The sequence below is a fragment of the Apis mellifera genome, linkage group LG3, assembly GCF_003254395.2.
Source record: "Apis mellifera strain DH4 linkage group LG3, Amel_HAv3.1, whole genome shotgun sequence".
Taxonomy (NCBI): Eukaryota; Metazoa; Arthropoda; class Insecta; order Hymenoptera; family Apidae; genus Apis; species Apis mellifera.
The window spans coordinates 4918604-4939428 of record NC_037640.1 but is presented as its reverse complement, the minus strand read 5'-3'; the positions used below and the strand labels follow the sequence as shown (position 1 = coordinate 4939428).

The 20825-nt window shown below is 23.0% G+C and overlaps 3 protein-coding genes across 4 annotated transcripts; 2 read left to right on the top strand and 1 right to left on the bottom strand.

Annotated features, from left to right (window-relative positions):
* The first annotated feature begins 529 nt into the window (after positions 1 to 529).
* LOC410114 (solute carrier family 23 member 1) lies at positions 530 to 15994 on the top strand. Of its 2 annotated transcripts, none has more exons than XM_016911442.2 (13): positions 530 to 1738; positions 11036 to 11152; positions 11483 to 11640; positions 13197 to 13402; positions 13475 to 13601; positions 13790 to 13910; positions 14068 to 14323; positions 14505 to 14633; positions 14742 to 14900; positions 14979 to 15058; positions 15258 to 15399; positions 15508 to 15640; positions 15741 to 15994. In XM_016911442.2, exons 1-13 carry the CDS (start codon positions 1679 to 1681, stop codon positions 15820 to 15822), a joined length of 1770 nt encoding a protein of 589 aa, XP_016766931.2. In that variant the 5' UTR covers positions 530 to 1678; the 3' UTR covers positions 15823 to 15994. The 2 variants fall into 2 exon arrangements, with proteins under 2 accessions (XP_016766931.2, XP_623912.2); XM_623909.5 differs by lacking the exon at positions 530 to 1738 and adding an exon at positions 9336 to 9624.
* Positions 5383 to 8262, bottom strand: LOC100576768 (nuclear cap-binding protein subunit 3). The gene is made up of 8 exons (XM_003249645.4): positions 8005 to 8262; positions 7621 to 7787; positions 7380 to 7531; positions 6881 to 7261; positions 6418 to 6815; positions 6197 to 6346; positions 5827 to 6086; positions 5383 to 5760 (listed from the first exon to the last, which is right to left on the bottom strand). Exons 1-8 carry the CDS (start codon positions 8125 to 8127, stop codon positions 5622 to 5624), a joined length of 1770 nt encoding a protein of 589 aa, XP_003249693.1. The 5' UTR covers positions 8128 to 8262; the 3' UTR covers positions 5383 to 5621.
* A 101-nt stretch (positions 15995 to 16095) lies between the features above and the next one.
* On the top strand, positions 16096 to 20197 carry LOC551484 (sphingomyelin phosphodiesterase 4). Its single transcript, XM_026439657.1, has 14 exons — positions 16096 to 16245; positions 16657 to 16956; positions 17038 to 17142; positions 17248 to 17477; positions 17590 to 17800; positions 17926 to 18038; positions 18126 to 18284; positions 18347 to 18518; positions 18592 to 18780; positions 18845 to 19063; positions 19133 to 19228; positions 19297 to 19473; positions 19567 to 19796; positions 19902 to 20197. Exons 1-14 carry the CDS (start codon positions 16219 to 16221, stop codon positions 20038 to 20040), a joined length of 2367 nt encoding a protein of 788 aa, XP_026295442.1. The 5' UTR covers positions 16096 to 16218; the 3' UTR covers positions 20041 to 20197.
* Positions 20198 to 20825: the final 628 nt, after the last annotated feature.

Below are 20825 nucleotides of genomic sequence, written 5' to 3'. Positions count from 1 at the left end.
ACGATTGCTTGTCACTTATATTGATTATTATCTTGTTTTTTTTCTATGCTTTTTTTTTGTAATTTAAAAAAGCTAGTTGTAACTATATTGATTTCTTCTTAGAGTTAACTCACTGAATCTGGATTCATCATATGAGTTAAACCTATAATAATATGAATGCTCTTATTTCGATTCATCTTTTTCGCTCTAAATGTGGCGTATATTCGCAAACATTTATTTTATATTATAATATATATCCGTAATACAATACATCTTTGGAAAGAAGTATGTCGCGACGAATGGTCAAAATAATAATCAATTTACATATACAAATGTCTCATCGAAGGTGAATAACAAGAACCTTATCCGATTGTGATATAAGAAGGGATTCGAATGATATCGAAGTACGAGTAAAACTCAAGCTATTTATATATATATAATATATATATATATATATATAATATATATATATATATATATATATATATATATATATATATATATATATATATTCATCATTCTTTTCCTTTTTCAAAAATTATATTAAAAAAAGAATTATCTCTTTTTCTATAAAACATAAGTATATTTCATCGTTTTCCAATGACAATCTGATGGTATTCGAGGTGGCGAGAACACAATTAAAATATTTAAGAAGTAAAGCAAAAAGAAAAAAGAAACAGTATCCTTCAAAATCAAAGTCTTGACGTATAATTGAGAAAATAAGTGAAACGATAAAGTCTTGTTAATAAATGCGATAAAGAGAGAGAATGTAAGTGAGAATGAGACATGAAAACGATAGAAGAATTATTGTAGCAGAAATATAGTATGAACGATTCAATATAAGCACTTATTTGCCTCATTCGACTATCAGATCTCACATTCTTCGATGCATCTAATAAAATAATTCTTCATTAATGATATTTGTCTATAATATATTATATATTCACAATAATTTGCTCGAAAGAAACATCGGTGTGTTTCTTTCCCCTCAGATTACAAGTTATTTGAGAGGAAATAACGAAAACGATTTGTTATTTTCAATTTCTAGCACCTTTTCACAATTTAACTATTTGAGAGAGAGAAAAAAAAAAGAGGAAAAATGTTATGTATGAGTGTTCTTTTCTATTTCTCAGCATATTTTATGCTTTACAAAGCATTGAAGGATTTATTGGATTATCGATTCAGCCTTGTAGCCGCTTATATCCGGAATCTTGTAAAAAATAACAATTCATAAGAGAAAAATTTAGTATATTTCACAATATCAAAGGAATATTTGAGAAATTTAAAAAAATAAAACTTCAATAATATATAATTAGCTTTCATCATTTGAGATTCTGAATTTTCATAAGGATATGATAATTTTTCAAATTGAAAATAATAATGATTGATTAGAATTATTGATTAAAAAGATAAAAAAAAAAATTCTATTTTTATTCTATTCTTTTATGATTAAAGAAGAAATTTCTCTTGAAAATTAGAGAAGAAAATTCATTTCAGAAGAAAAATATTATAGATCTAATTATCTTCTTAAAAAGAAGGTTTTTTTATGCAACGTTTCTTTACGTTTCTTTATGTTATGTCCTTGTAATTATAACTATATCGTTGACGTCGTTGACGGATATTTAAACGATGATTTCATCAATGGAAATTAGCAATTAACCAATATGCGCATTGCTTTTCATACTGAAAAAATTCCTCCATGTGTTTCTTTTTTATGAACATAAGAAATCTCGAAGAGGACACTCGCTCGTTGAAATATGTATGTGCACTATTCTTATTAAATTCTCGATGTGAAACGTTTCGGTTCGTGCTCACGACACGCCCGATACTGGGAATTTATTTAATTTTTGTTTTACGATAAATTTACTATCTTATCAAATTTATCTAGAATTCATAAAATTGTCAGTATCTTTGCGTGTTTCGAGTTTATTTACAAGGAAGAAAGATTTTAAAAAAATTCGTAACAAGCTTTCAATTTTTGTTCATATTTATACGTTCTACTTTTTCCTTAATAACTGACGTGTGCGATAAATTTCAAAATAAATAAAATATATATTTATCGACATTTTTAAAAATAAATCGGTACGAAATTGGTAGAAAAATTTACAAAAGAAATAATAATACTTCTTTGAACTTTCATTAACTTTCATAATTTCTCATAAAAATATAAATTAAAACTGATTCATATATAAATATAATCTTTCCTTCCTCGTATATATTTCAATTTTATCTTTGAAGCTTAAATAAAAGTCCCTCGAGCATTATACATGAAACTGATTTTTGAACGATCCGACGTTTATATGTCCGAATATTTCTGCGTGTATAGTTGCTATATGTCCGAATTTCGTAACTTAATCTATGTATGTATTTAAGACATTAATTTAGAGTCTCAAAAGTAGTTGCGACTGTTGAATGATTAGTAAACCGTGAGATGTTTGTCAAATAATTTTCACGAGCTGCCTCGAGAGACCGAGGGGACATTATAACGAGTCGGCTAACTGACCATGACGATATCGGTGTTCCAAACTCGTTTAACGCGTGAGAATTGACTCAAAAATGAAAAAATAAAAAAACAAAAAAATAAAAAAAATTAAAAAAATTAAAAAAAAAAAGAAAAAATAAAGCAAAAGAAAAAAAACTTACAAATCAGAACTTGAAAACAATGTTCTTGGATTATAAAAAAAAAAAAAAAAAAAATGATAAAAAATTAACTTATAAATTTTTCTTATTTATCATGTAATTTATTATGTAGTTCATCTAAGAGATGAAACAAATCTTTGAATCTTTCTATTCGTTTGTAAATGTAAGAATAACGAGATTAGTATCAAATCAATCAAGTATTAAAAATGTATTAAAAAAAAAAGTTGCGATGCATTTAAATTCCATAAAATTTCAAAGTTCCCGTCTATTCTCTTCACGGTATATGAGATCCGATGTTTAAAATAATTAACAAACATAAGAAATATTGTACATTTGCTGTGATCCTATGTCAAGTATCGTACCTTATGCAAACGTACAAATTTCGTTGAAAATAATTAATTATTGTTAAAGATCTTCCATCAAATATAATTTGTTGTCGGATATTCTTAATGACTGCTGGTATAATTATAAAAAAAAATAAAAAAAAATAAAAAAAGAATAATAAGAAAAAATTAATAACATTGGAACACCATTATCGCGAAGAAAGAGACACTGAATGCAAGTGGAATGCGAGCAACGATAAATTGTAGCGTTTAATATATATTGATAGAATTATTATTAATATCATCAGGCCTAATATACTTAAACGTTGCGTGTATTTGTTGTTGTTGCCGATTCATATCTTATATATCCGAATATTAAAAAAATATTTCGTCTATGGATTTTAAATGTTATACGTCATTTATGAGAAAACAAAAAGAACAAAAAAAAAAAGAGAGAAAATGAAAAAGAAATGCGAAAGAAAATGAAGAAAGCGAAAATAGCGTTTATCGATTGGTTTAAAAGAGGGAAAAGAATTAATTAGAAAATACATCAACAATTTTTATGTAGGATAGAAGAAAAGAATCCTCGATATCTTGCACGATTATCTTTTAACAAACGAGATATGATATTTCTGATTCTGAAGCAAGCAAAAAAAAAAAAAAAAAAATGAATATTAATTAATGAGAGCTAGTTCACAAAATAGATCTTATATTTGAAACATAAAAATATAGATATAATATTAGATATTAAAATCACAGTTAATGGATATAGTTATTAAATGGTTTTCAATATACACACGATTTTAGATAAACACATAGTTAAAAAAATTGTTATGTGCTTTAATAGTATCAAAAATATTACATCTCGTTTGTTAATGCATTAAATTACCTCGTGCCTCCAAGCTGCATTTATAGAATCTATCATTTCAGTATCTTATGCTCGAATTAAAAATAATATTTTCTTATTCTTTAATATTTCTTTTTTTTTTAATAAATCATAATAGATTTTTTTTATCATTTGAAGTATTTATAATACAAAATGAAATTAAATTAATGTAGAGAATCAAAGCGACAGATAGAAATTTATGAATGCAGCTAAAAGAATATTCCGATAATCCACTGTGTTCTTCGAACGATAAATCTTTTTTTTTTTATTTATCTTTTTCGAATTCAGCCGAATATTTCTCCGAATAATTGTTATTTGTGTAAATGATAAATATATATATAAATATATATATATATATATATATATACATATATATATATTATACATATATATGTACTGAAATCATAATTATCGATTATTGTATTTTAAAATGACTATTCAAAATATTATTGTGCTAATATAAATGCGGCTTTATTGGTCAATTATTCGGAATCGATGTTATAATTATTCATATCCCTATTTCTTTTAAATTCAAATAGATATTGATTTAGTTTTTCTTTGTTTCTTTTGTTTTTACGTATTTTAATATACTTGTCAAAAAATTACAAATTTTACAATATTTCATTTTATAATTAAAATTAAAAAGAATTATTTATGAAATTACATATTAATTCTTCTTTTTTTTTTTTTTTTTTTTTAATTTTTTATACATGTTTAAGAAATCACAGATGTCAAAATATTTCATTAATCATCATAAACGCAAGAAAAATATTTTAAATGCTCTACATATACGGAAATTAATCTTATACAATTTTTATTTACAACCGAGTTGAGTATTTTTCTTTATTTTTTTTTATTGATTTTTTTAAACTGATATAACCATTAAATTTTAAGAGAAAGAAATTATAAAACTATATTATTTCGATGTACAATTGATTAAATATTCGTTTGTAGAATTTTTTTGTATGATAAAGTATAAATTTATCTCTCTATTAATTAAATAGTATTCGAAAATATTTTTTTCGAATTATAATTACAAAACATTCAATTCTCAGTGAAAATTTCAAATGTACAAACGAATATTTAAAAATACATTCTATTTCTTAGTATACAATGTGTTAATGAAAAATTGTTTTTTATTATTATCTATACTAGATAATATTTATATACAATCCAGGAAGCACTCATTACCCGTTTATTTGTATTTATTTTGTATTTTATCTCATTTTAAGAAATATATATAATATATTTAGAATATATTATGTGTACAATATATATATTTATTGTTAATCATTATTAAAAGATCAATATATAATTCATTTATAATTGAATTATATAAATAAAAAAAATTATGGAAAATTATATTGATAAATATGTATCCAGTACATATTTTTTCAAAAAAATTCTTGCTTAAATACAAAACTTTTAATTCTTACACAGTCAAAAGCGTATCAATATTAAATATTTAGTCAATTAAAATTAAAAATAGGATATTTCAAATTTAATATTCTATGATTCAAGTCTGTATATCAACAAAATTTCTTCTCATATATATTTTATTAATATAAATAAATATGTTCATGATTAAAATTTGATTTCATGCGACTTTAGAACATCTTAATTTACATAAAAGTATACAATTAAACGAAGTAGTAAATTCGGTGTAATGAGTGCACTTTCTATTTTTTATACATCAATTAGGAAGTTTGCACCATACCATTCTCTTCCACTGAAATAGAACACCACAACCACATTTCACATTTTTTATGACAATTTGTTTGACTAATCGATAGTTATTCTGTTTCACTTCCTTCTGTATATTTATCATTTTTCACTTCTATCCTTAAAGGAGAACGACCTCTTGTATGATTTCCGATTCGAGATCGAAGATCACCTTTTAATGTATTTCTGAGATCTCGTATTCTTGATTGCCTTCAAAATTGATTATTTTTAAATATTATACATACAAACAAAATATTTATATCTTTAAATTCTTACCTATTTTTGATAGATTTATCAATAACTTCGCTTTTTACATTGTTTAGTCTCGCCCACACTGTAGAAGCAACACGAGGTTTATGCTGAACTACTTTTATTACACTGCCTTTAGGTCCTTGAACTTCTTTTATTGGTTTGTCACTATCTTCATCACTATAATCTTCGTCTTCGTCTTCTTCTCTTTCTTCATCAGATCCTTGCCATTCACCTTCTTCTTTTTCCTGGCTTCCATTATCTTCTATAATTTCACCATCTTCCTCCTACACAATATAAATATATTATTATTATTTTTAATTTATTTTTAATAATATATAAATTTTTATTTTTAATTTAAATTGTAATTCAATATTAATTTTTTAACAAACATTACCTCTGACTCATTAAGTTTTAATGAATTTGACTTTGTTACATTTGTATTTGTTACAACTACTTGGATTGCATCACGAAATTGCGTTCCTTTTTTTGATTTGCTAAGCCTCGATCGTAAATCATTGCCCTTACTTAAGCTATTTAACATTGTCTGTAAATATATTATAATGATTAAATAAATTCTATCATTATAAAAAGTTTTCAATTAAAAATTAAATTTACTTGTTCTCGAAGTTTTGCGCGACGTTTGTGTATTTTTTTTTCTTCATCATCCGCATGCATACGCATTCGTAATACTTTACTTCTTTTACACCATTCATTTTCACTATCACTACTTGAAGTACTTTGTTGTTTTTCAGTGTGTGTAATTTCTTTTTGGGAATATTTTATCCCTAATCTATCTTTCACACTACGTCCTTGATCTCTAGATTCATTTCTAGTACCAAATTCATTTTCTATAGCATCATTAAGTCCCCAACTTTCTGATAACGCACCCCATGGATTTTTCACACGTTTTTTATCTTTAACATCTTCTTGTGGTTCTTCTTTGAATCTTCTTTTACTTTGTCTAATTTGTTTGTACATTCGTTTTCGAGACTCAGTTAAAATTCCTTTAATACCTATAAAGAGGATTTTATTTATTTATATAGAATATTTTAATAAAATATTTTTATAACAATAATACCTCCAAAATTAGGATTTCCATATTTTTTATAATATTCACTCATTTTTTCTGCATTTGGTTGCTTTTTATCTGCTCTAGTAGCAAATCTAAGAAATATTGCTTTAGATTTAGGATAATCTATACCCTTCCTCCATAAACCAGGTGGTAATGGACAATGAATATCTTTAATACTTATATAATCTTCTTCTATGCTCTTTGTGTTTACAGTTTCATTATCTTCAACCATTTCAATAGTATAATCATCACTAGCTACATTATTTTCTTCATCAGGATTACTATCAAGTGTTTTTGTACTTTTTTGTTTTTCTAAACCCATAATTCTTTTTGATAATCCCAACATAGCTCTAGCAGCTGATAAATTATCTAACCATACCACATTACCTATAATATGTTATATATTAATAAATTTGGTTTATTTTATTTTTTAATATATTTCAAAAAATAAATATAATGTTTTAAAAATATTATATTAAAATTTATGAGGTAAAATTATTCTTACATGAAACATCATTAATCCATTCAATCGAGGCTGGGGCATAATCTTCAAAATATTTAAAGACATCTTTGGTACTCATTTCCTCAGTTCCTCTCATATGTATTACATTCAGTCTAATATTTTTTGTATTTTCATTGTCTTCTACAATGCCCATACTAAATATAAAAAAAATGTTATGCATCATGATTATCAAACTATTATTACATTATTTATGAAATTAATATTTATAATGTAATATTTTTACCTAGAATATAAATCTTGTTCTTGATTTGATAGATTATTTTTTATTTTATCTGTTAATCCAAAACGCTTAGCTCTCTCTTCCATTTTGAGTTTTTCTTCTTTACTAAATATATCTATGCCTGTCATAAAAGTACCACCACGATTTTCATAACGGTTATCTAACTGTATCTATTTAAATAAAATGTATTGTATTAATTTTTAATTTTAAAATTTAATACATTTAAAATAAATATAACATTTTTATAATTTAAAATTATAAAATAATTTTTGATTAAGGCTAAAATGAATTAAATAAAGTTATATTACAAAACATAAAATCAAAATAACAAAAAAATTCATAAAATGTGACATTAATTATACAAATTGATTATTTATACTTATTTACCTCTGATACGTGTACATTATTCGTATTAAATGTCTTTACATTCGTTTGGTCAGAATCAACAATCTTGCTGTCATCAATAATTGGAAGCATTTCCACATCCATAGGCTCACTTAGTTCATCCATTTTATATATTTATTTATATCTTTTTATAAAAATTTTTATTTTCTTTTACAAAAAATTTCAAAGGACACATGAAATATGAATTTTAAATTATCTACTTATGATGCACAACACAAAGAAGAAATAATACGATAGGTTATGATACAGCTATGATACACAGCTTCGACTATATAAATATTGAAGTTATACATTCTATAGTTTTCAATAACATGAGCGCCATCTAGCATAAGGCGCGAAAATCAAACATTTTTCACGTTTTATATTTTTCATAAATTTTTTTAATACTATTTTGATTGACATTTATATAAATAATTTGTTAAATTATTTATTGAATAATATTATAAAAATTATTAGAAATAATTTTATCTTAAATAAAAATAGTAAATTCATTACAAGTTTAAAAAACAACAAAGAAGAAATTAATTTATTAATATTATTTTCCATCAAAAAATATATAAATTTATTAAAACTATATCTAAATTTGTACAAATAATATGTGTTCTTATTTATAGATTATATCGTTAATTTATTTTAAAGAATTGAAAATCTAGAAAGAATATTCATGTCATATCACTGTTTATAAAATATTAGTTTAAATTTAAGTTTCTATTTAGTATGTAATAGCTTCTAAAAATTGCACATCAAAATAAATATTTAAATAAGTTTCAAATGCTTATTTCAAATTGGTTTATTTAATATTTTTACTAAACTAAAAAACCCAAGTTTTAAAAAAATCTATCGAATAATTAATGAATTTAAATTTAATATTTAATTAATTAATTGATTTAATAAAATTGATAGTTACATACCATTGCTAAATTATAGATAATATTATTTTTATCAATACGAAGTTATATGAGCGAGATTCTTTGGCATGCATATAATTGACACGTGTATTTCAAAACAATTTAATTTTATAATTTACCGTATATATTACCGTATAATTATAATCTACTATAATAAATTATAAATTAGAAGATAACATCATCTTCAAGTACAACATTATTCAGATTGAATTATTTAAAAAAAAAAAGCTATGGAATTTTACAACTTAAAAAATTTTAGAATAGTATTTTATTTCGTTTTTCTATCAATATTTTTTTATAATTATAATTAATTTTTACTATTGTCAATTAATCATGTCTCCACTTGTTAATTTCTATTGATATTTTTTTACTCGCTATCGTTGTCAAAATAAAAATAATCCAGCTAATACTTTGTTTCTAAGCAGCCATTTAGCGATAAATTAAGGAGCAATCATGTCTATCGACACAGTTTGTCGTTAACGTTTAACGTAGACGCGCGATATCAAGTGAAGAAATATTTCCATTATTCTTTTTGCGATTCTTGAAGAATTGTTTGAAGATTTTCATATCTATGGATTTTTTATTTAAATTGATTATTTTATTTATGTAGGAAAAATTAATTTTGTAGTGTCCATAAACAATATAAACATATAACTTTAAAATGTCTGAAAATGGAATGCAGATGACCGAGGTGGTAAGTAACTGAAAAAGTAGTGTACACAATATCAAATATTTAATAATTCTTTTGTTTTTTCTTTTTTTTAATAACTTGTTTGAAATTCCTATAATAGAAAGATTTTTATCACATCGAGCAATTGAATATAATTTAACGGTTGCGCTTGAATTAGAGCACTATTCAATTAAATAATTCAGTCTTCAATAATTTTTATATGTTTTTGTTTAATATAAATTTTCACTTATTGTTTGATATTTAGATCTAGAATTAAATTCCATTCATCTAAAAAGATAAAAATATAAAAATTTAATATATTCATATAGATAATATAATAATATTTAAATTGATATAAATTTAGATTATAAAATCATTGCATATTTAATATCTGATAAAAATATTCTATTAATATTATTATATGTATGCGTGTATGATAAAAATATTTTTAATTTACATTTTTGAAAATATATTATGATTTCTATACTCCAAATAATAATTATGTTATTATATAAAAAAAATCAATATTTCTTGGATTACAATATACACAATATAAATTTGATTGTGATCCTTAATACTCGTGTAACTAAAAAAGAATAACATTCTAATCGATTCATTAAGAATATATACTAACTAACTACGTCATGAATCTAATAAATTGTGATTAGATTCAAGATTAAATGATTATTTCTACTTTACCACTAAAAAAATAGATTCTGTAAAATCCATTCTTATTGATCAGATTTTACGCAATATTTTAAATTCATAGTAAAATAGTATATAAATAATTACAAAAATAATATCAATATATGTATATTTAAAAAAAAAAAGTTATTAATTAGTTCTAAATTAATTTAAAATTTTGTTATTTATTAAAATTCTATTATTTAGTGGAATTTAAAATATTAGAAGTTAATAAATGATAATTATTAAAATAAATTAATAAGACTGTTAAAAATAATTTAAAAAATTTTTCTAAGATTAAATAAAAAATTTTTCTAAAAATTCAATAAGTGATAATTTTCTTTAATATACTTATTTAATATATAGTATATAATATAATTACTGAATAATATCATTAGATACATATCATTAGATAATATCATTAGATTTTATTATTTTAATGAGCACAATGAAATATGTTTGCTCGGTTTATTTTATTATGTAATTATATAATCTAGTTTCTTAAAATAAATTTACATATATCCTATTATGTATAGAAGCTATATATTCTCATTTTAGAATTAATATTAAATAAGAAACATTTCCTTCAAAAAAGAAATTATGCTATCATTAAAATATAAAAATTCCTTATATAAAAATTTGAGTTTAAGTTTAATTTTTTTAGAATTAATATACAATTTTAAATAAATTTAGATAATTTTTTATATAAGATATTTAATATATATATATATATATATGATTATTGTTTTAGAATATAGAAAATTCAACATTAACATCGCCAAATAAAACTAACAACAGAAATACGAATCTCACCTATGGCATTGATGATGTCCCACCCTGGTACCTTTGCTTATTTATGGCTTTACAGGTACTTTTCTTTACTTTTATCGTGATGATCGTTTATATTTCAGATAAACATGTCGAAATAACAATAAGCATAAGAACGGTTAATTCTTCTATTTATTTTACTATTGAAATTTTGATATGATTTGTCTTCTATCTAATAATGTTGATCAATATAATCGTATATCTATAATTATATATCAAGTGATAATGATATAATTGGGCAGACAATGATTTTACATGAAAAAATAAATCGAAAAATATAGAATAAAATTTGTTTACTCCAGATTTTAATTTTTTCTATTAAAATCATTCTTATTAACATTATTTTTAAAATTAATTATATGTTTTCTAGCATTATTTAACTATGATAGGTGCAATAGTCTCGATTCCTTTCATTTTGACACCAGCTCTATGTATGGCAGAAGATGATCCAGCGAGAAGTTATATCATCTCCACTATGATCTTCGTTACAGGACTTGTCACTTTTTTCCAAACTACCATTGGATGCAGGTGATTAAATTAATAAGTTTTTCTTTGTCGATCTGAAAAATATATAATTCATATTTAATTTTATCATTATCGCATTTTTTTAAATTACTCCAGTAAATTGATTCTTTTATAAACTTATAACTTCTTCTATTCAGTTCTAAAAGTAGTTAAAAGTAGTATTTTTATGCATTTTGAAAACTCATATTGAAAAAATTGTCGCGCATTATTTTAAAATATTAAATTGATAAGACTTAATAGGCTCAAAGAATTCAACTTCAAACAAAGCAATTATATACATTTCGAGCAATATGTAATAGTAATAGATAATTTGAAGTCACTCACCGTCAAAATTACAAATATTTCGAACAATAGATTATAGATAAAAAAACTTCGAGAACTGTAACTATTACATATTACATATTATTGTTATAAATTTGAATTAAAATGATTCATGGCACTTGCAAATGTAATATGAAACAAACACAGATCAGAATCCATTTAATGAAATATTTATCGATATGATTTTTTATAATCCTAATCTAAAAAAATTAATAAAAATAATATTTTTAGAGCTTTTTTAATTTATTAAATTTTAGAAAAAGAGAGAACAAATTTTTTTGCTAATTTTTCAAGAAAATTTATTAACTATTTTCATGTATAATATTTTTTATAATTTAAGTCAAAATGATTTTTATTTTTTTAATTTATAACGTAGTAGTTTATAATAGTTTTTAATTATATTTTTAACGATTATCTTATCGAAATTCTAATAGTTATGATATTTCACACCAAATTATTATTATTATGTAATTGTAAAGTTCATAATTTGTCTGTAAATGGAGTAAAGTGTTTGAATTTTAAGAATCAAGGTTGGATACGAAAGTCTTCGTAATCGATATTTATATGTTTATGCTTCGTACTTGATAACTCGTCTATACCTAATGCTAATGCTAATTTTGTTTTATTGCCGAGAATTATCTTGTTTAAAAAGATTTACGGATCATTTACGATATTCAACATTTCTGAGAAAGAATAATATTCTGTTACTTCAAACTTTCATAACTTAAAATAAAGATGGAGTTTTATTTATTTAATTTGAAAAAATCATTTATATATATATATTATAATTTACAATTTTCATCATATAATTTGATTTTTAAATAATAGAAATATATATTCATTTATTCTATAAATTCTTTTGATATTTCAGAATTTTACATTGTTTCTAAATACAGTATTATTGTATTAATAATACAATATTCTCTAATATTTCAATGTTTATTATAAAATATTTTTATTATAATTATTTTATTATTCTAGATTTACTATTCTATTTTTACTATTTTATTATTCTAGTATTTTTATTTCTAAAAATCTAATATTTATATAATATTTAAGCAATTATTTTTTAAATTCGAATATTTTAATGTATTGTTGTTGCTGGAATACTTTAATATTTATGTATTTATCATTATTTTAATATTTCTATTCTGTAACATTTCTCTAATATTTGTATATTTTAATAATTAATAAATCATAATAATAATATTTATTATTTTTTTTATTCTTTGTTATAGATTACCTCTTGTTCAAGGAGGAACCATTTCCTTTTTAGTCCCAACTCTTGCAATCTTAAGTTTACCACAATGGAAGTGTCCACCACCAGAGATTTTGAATGAATTGTCCTCTGCTAATCGCACAGAAATATGGCAAATCAGAATGAGGGAACTTTCAGGAGCCATTGCTGTATCCTCTTTGTTTCAAGTAATAGTTGGATTTGGAGGTATTTAAATTATTGTTTGAACATTAAATCTTTCTTCAACATTATCTTCCTTTAATATAATTTTTGAAATAGGTATCATTGGATATTTATTGAAATTTATTACACCATTGACTATTGTGCCAACTGTCTCTCTGGTTGGAATATCTCTTTTTGAGAATGCAGCTGATGCTGCATCTAAACATTGGGGTATCGCAGCTGGGTAACGCATATAATTTTTTTTTTTATAAAAAAAATGATATCTAATAATTCTTAATTTATTAAATTATTCTTATTTGAATAATTCTGAATAAATAATTTAATTAATAAAATTTATTTATTAATTATTTATTTTAGTTCATATCACAAAAAGTTTTTATATAATTCCTCTCGTGTATTAATCTTTTACAGAACAATACTGATGTTAACATTATATTCTCAAATACTTGTTAATGTGCCATTCCCGATATTAATGTATCGTAAAGGTCAAGGAATTAGAGTCGTATGGTTTGAATTATTTAAACTATTCCCGGTAATTACATAATGAATATGAATTTAATAAAAATGGCACAAATTTTTATCCCTGATTCTTTTTTTTATTACAATTTTCTTTTAAATTTTATTTATATCTTTGATATCTTTGATTTTTTCTATTTTATATCATCCTTTATCTTTACTCTTTATTTTAGGTACTGTTAACTATAATAGTCATGTGGATAATTTGCACAATTTTAACCGTAACGGATATTTTACCAGTTGGTCATCCAGCCAGAGCAGACAGTAAATTAAAGATTATCAATGATTCTCCATGGTTTCGATTTCCTTATCCTGGTCAATGGGGTACACCTACTGTATCTTTATCTGGTGTACTCGGTATGTTAGCTGGTGTATTGGCATGTACAGTGGAATCTATCAGTTACTATCCAACAACATCTAGAATGTGTGGTACGTAACAATTATAATAACATCAATATAATATAATAAATAATAAACAAAATAGTAAGTAATAAAAAATATCAAATTTTAAATTGATTGTAAAATAAAAAAATTTGTTAATTTAAAAAATTTTTAATTAAATATTAGAAATTTTTAAATAATGATAAAAAATATAAAATTTTATTTTTAGGAGCTCCTCCTCCTCCAGTTCACGCTATTAATCGAGGTATTGGTATGGAAGGCCTTGGAACAATGTTGGCTGGTCTTTGGGGAAGCGGAAACGGTACAAACACATTTGGAGAAAATGTAGGAACCATTGGTAAGTTATATAATATTCTTGAATAATAGTCTATGAGTAATATTTTTTTAACGTTCATAAGTATAAATATATTTTGAACTGGAACTTATTTAAACGATATGTTATCAGGTGTTACGAAAGTTGGCAGTCGCAGAGTTATTCAATGGGCGTGCGGATTAATGATCCTTCAAGGATTGATTAGTAAATTTGGTGCTGTTTTTATCATCATTCCTGAGCCCATAGTTGGTGGAATATTTTGTATAATGTTTGGGATGATCTGTGCTTTCGGTATATCATAATATATTTTTCAAATAAAATTATTTTAAAAAGAAAATTAAAAAAGAAATTAAGAATAATATGTTTTAGGTCTTTCTGCATTACAATATGTAAATTTAAATTCTGCGAGGAATTTGTACATTCTTGGGTTTTCTATTTTTTTCCCACTGGTAAAATAATTAGTAATAAAATATTTAGTATATTAACTTTTAAAAAATATACAATTATATAATAAAAAAACATATACAAATATATAAAAATAATAAAGAAAGAAAACAAAAGTTCAATTAATAATTGAATTAGTTAAATATAGTAATTTAAATTAATTTTATATAAAAAGATAATTAAATTATTTCTATAAATTTTCAGGTTTTATCAAAATGGATGATCAATCACCCAGGAGTAATACAAACCAGAAATGAAATATTCGATAGTGTAGTTACAGTATTACTTAGCACAACTATCTTAGTTGGAGGTGTTGTGGGATGTTTATTAGATAATATTATACCAGGTATAATTCATAGAAAAAATTTTTAATATATAAATAGTAATGTATTTTTAGTCATAAAACAATAAAATGTTTTTTTTTTTATTTATTACTATTAATTCTAATCGTAAGGTACACCTGAGGAACGTGGACTTATTGCTTGGTCAAATGAAATGGAATTAAATATAGCAAAAGACGAAAAAGAGAATCAAGAGCACGTATCTAATACGTTTGATTTTCCATTTGGAATGGATATTTTAAGAAGGTCTTTTTTCTTTTTTATAATACTTTTTTTTTTAAATTTCTACATTTTATTAAAACTTAAATATTTAATTCATTTTTTCAAGTTTTAATATTTTTTTCAGGTGGAAATGGACACATTATATGCCATTTTTACCGACTTACAAACCTGGAATTTATTCATGTGGTCAAAAAAACAATAAATAATTTAATTTTATTTGATAATAATGAATAATAATGAATAAATTGCTAATTATAGTGAATTTTACAAAATGATAATGCGAATATTGAATGAATCACTTTATAAATGATGAATTGTTAATAGAATGTAAAAGAAAATAATTGAAATATAAATTAAAGAACTTTTATATAAAAAAAAGCAATGCAGTTGATTTTATAATTTCTTATTTATAATTTTATAACTTCTATAAATAATATATTTTAAAATTAAGAAACTCTCTATTTTTTTTCTCTAGGAAAAAATTTCTTGTAGTGGTAAACATTACTAAAACTGTGTATGGTATGAATTAGTCAGTAAATTGTCAGTAAATTTTCTTTAAATGTTATTTTTAGTAATTCGTGGAAACATAAATAAATACGAATATGGCTGCATCTTCAGACGTTGCTACGGTATTGCATACGTGTATCATATTTTTATTAATTGGATATATATACTTTTTGTGAAAACATAACCTATACATAACCTAAAATTCTTTAACCGGCTTTTTTAAAAAAATTTTACAAATATTTAAATATTTATATTAAAACAATGCAATTAATTTTGTAATTAATTAAAAATGTATTATTTTTTATAAATAAATTAATATATAAAATATTTTATATGTTTTATTTGTATAAAATTATATTAGATATATTATAAATAGAATAATAATAAGAGATGAGATATATTTCGATTTTTTTATATAGAATATTAAATGAAAAATTTTATTAAATGCTTTCTAAATTAAATTAACAATTTAGTTTAATTTTTAATTTTATTTTACGCAACTATCTAATTTACTTCATATAATTAATATGCAGATCAGACTACAAAGATACTTAAACATGCCATTGGTGCAAAGATGCAAGGAAATAGCAATGTTAATAGATGAATCAAGCACAACAGAATTACAACATGTATTTTCAATATTAATAGATTCATTATTTGGGATTACTGACAATATTGGTTGGGGTTTACATAGCATTACTTTTAAGAAAAATGCTCAAGAATATGAAACACTTTGTAATTTTCTTAATCCACAAGGGCCTGTCTTTTCACTGTGTTATAAATTATTGCCAGATTGTTATTTAAAATATAACTTTCCAGTTTCATTTTTACCAGTATGTAAAAAAATTGATTTGTACATTAGTAAAATTAAAAAAAATTAATAAAATTTAATTTCATATATTTTTTCATTTTAGGCAAAAATACGTCTAATGTTAGAAGAAGGAGTAATACCACCATTTTATCTAGACAAAATCAGAGATGATCAAAGTACACGTTGTGTATCTGCTCTAAATATGAGTATCCTTTGATTTACTTTTTAATATTTTAACATTTTAATAATTCAATAATTCAATAAAATACTTTTTTAAATTCATATAAAATAAATCCTTAATAATGATACATACCCCTTTGAATATTACATTTTCCATTTTGCATATCATTTAACAAATCCATGGTTACAAGTACAGCAGCAGGAGAATGTCTGGATTAATTGGGAAACTGTTTATGTTCAATTAGCACATTGTTACTTATACCATTTTTTACCTAGAGATAATTCCCCTGTTTTGCCAATAATTAGTCCATACATCAGAAAAACACCTCAACGAAAACTTGTACAATCACCTGAATCTAAAAGGTACTTTTCGAATATTTAACATTGAATAAATTAGTAAAAAATACAAATAAAATCATAATTCTTCAGAATTACTTAATAGTAAATGAAAAATTATATTTAAAAATTATTATAGAATGCAAACACCACGACTTTTGAGAACATCGATATTATCGCCAGGATCTCCGACTTCCACAGCAACTGTACCGCAACAACAATGTTTACCACAAGTTTGGAGAAGTGAAACAGTAGTTCAAGTATTTCTTGATTTTTGGGTGGAATATATAGAAGATGATAAATTATGTTCACCTTTAAGCACATCATATCCTGCGTCCGTACCCCGTCGAGTAAATATATAATAAAAATTTTCTTATATATGTATATTTATAATATATATTAATATATTTCTTATATATTTATATATCATATATATATATATATATCATATATTTGTATATAATTATAATTGCAGCATAGTATTCATTCTGGAGAACATATACGTCTAGTTCGAGCGTTTATAAAAACTTTACATGAATTTGCAAATAGTGCCACAGGCGATAAAAGTGCAATGGATGAACTTAAACGGTATATTAATATTAAAGAAAAAGTTAAACAATAATTAAATATAATTAAATATTAATATCACAAAATTTTGTTAAAAATAATTTACAGAATTATTTTACCTTCCGTCCAAGGCAAAATCTACACATTTCTTCGAAAAGCTATACATCATTGGCCTTTAGATAGTTCCTTTAGATTAATTCTTGAAGCATGGTTAAGCTTTATTCAACCATGGAGATATTTTCCTAGTATAACATACACAAAAGAAGGGTATGTATATAAAAAAAATCTATTAATAAATTACAATTAGAAATTATTTTATTTTTTTATAGTAAATCTGAAGAAGAAGAAAGAGGAAAGATACATGATCCAAATAGATGGATGCCTTTTATTGCACATAATTTATTAGCATATTCAGCAATATTCCAACAATTACTTCCACGATTTATGAGGACAGATCTTGTAGCTCCAAAAAATGCATTAATGTTATTTAGAGTTACAAAAGTATATTAAATTTTTTCAGATATTTGACTTATATATTATTATTTAGGAAATTAAAAAAAAAAATCATATTTAGGTTTTTTCGCAACCACATCTAGCAAAAATAATATGCGAAATAGAAAGTCATATGGATGATGTTGGATTAAGTAGAAATCGATGTGTATCTACAAATCAATGGGCTTCAATTGTACGACAACAAATTTCGGAACTAGAAGGACCGACCTATCAATATGTACCAATGTTTTCTATGTCTACTGTATCACAAGTAAATATAAAGTACATATACATATATACTTGAGATGTCTAATCATTTTTGAATTTTTTTTTAGGTCGTATGTCTATTAAGTATAATTAAGCAAGCATATTTAACAGCAACTAGTTTAATCGATGCATTAGAAAAGAAACGAAAAAGTAGACGATTTTTTTTAGCATTATGGGAATTCTTTTATGGCGAGGATTATTCTTCAGATGATGTTAGTATAGAAGAAAGACGTCGTGTTCCTATATATTTAGCAAATGCACAGCAACAATTAATTGAAATCTTCGAGGTAATAAGAAACAAAAAATATTTTTAGATTTTAATAATTTGATTTGATTTTAATAAATAGAATTTTTAGATTAAAGTAGAAGACATTCCTCAAGTAGCTATTGAAGCTGATGAAGAATACCATGAAAGCATTTTATCGACATCTTTCTATCATAGTCAATCACAGGTATAAAAAAAAATTATTTGTTTATCAATTATTATTATTAGAAAAGTTCTAACTTATTAATTCTTTAGATGGACTCTAGTTTAGATACAAGTAAACCAGGTGTGTTTGTACCTATTCAAAAAGATAGACAAACATGTCAATATATTGAATATATGGGTGATCCAGAATTACAACCAATTCGAAGTAACGAATGTGCATTACTTGTTAGGAATTTTTATAAACTCTGTACATATATAAACGTAAAAGTAAATATCCTTTCAATAATATATTAGAAAAATTATTAAATTATTATTTTAATTTTCAACTTAAACATCTTTATAATCATATATTTTGAATAGTATCGGCACAAGATAACTAGAATGTACCATGAAAGTGGTTTTTTCGGAAACATTTATCGACAAATATTACAACCACCAACAAAAATTGTGAAGTTACCAAAACGAACGCAAAATGGACTTTCCTGCGGATATGAGGAACGTATTCCACCTCGATTGAGTTTGCGACCACTAGCTAATTATAGCTTACTTGTACCCATAGGTCTTGGATCATTTATTACTTGGTTTACAAAGTATATTTTTAATTAATATTTTTTTTAATCAATATTATATTAATTATTTTGATAATTAAAAATATTAAGAGCAATATATAATATATAATATCAATTTATTTACAGTTATGGAATCTTTATGTTTCTTGGATTTGTTTTTATTATATGGTTCATATATATAATAATACGAGCAATGTTAGAACCATGGACTCAATCGAACAGAAACACATTTAGAACAAATAATACATCATTTTCTATGAATTGATCACCTTAAAATTGTTATATTGTATAAAAATTAACATATATTTATTGACATGTAATTCCAAATATAAATTGTATACAAATTATTTTTTGTAATATTAAATATAATTAAAAAAATAATTAAAAAATAATTAAAAATAATTTCTTTAAACACATGGAAACCATTGTTTATTTTTTCTTTTTTTTATTTTTTCTTTTTTTCTTTTTTCATTTCATCATCAAAACAATATTTATATAATTATATAATTATAATATTTATATAATTCATTTGTAAAAATTAAGACTTAAGAATATATTCAATTTGTAAAAATTATTTAAAATCTTAAACTTTGCAAAAATTAATAGTAAATAATTAAAATTTACGATATTGAAGTAATAAATAACTTTTCAAATCTAGTGGCTACGAATTGCCGTTAGAGTAATTATTATTTAATCAATATCACATACAGATAACTGATCATTTCTGTCGATCAAAGCATACAACTTAGCACAAATACAACGGGATTCGTTAACGTTGATATTGTGATTCGAAAAATTAATATTAGATTATAATAAAAATCTTCCAGATAAAAGAAACATATATATATATATATATATATATAATTAATAATTTTTTCTCATCTTATCGATTTTTTTTTACAAGATATACTTAAAAAAAAAAATTTAAGATAATTCTTTAATCAAATATATATTTATATCATGTTAATATATGACGTTATTATATATTATATATTTAATATAAAATATTGATTAAATTTTATATTAAACGTATACCATCTGAAAAAACTA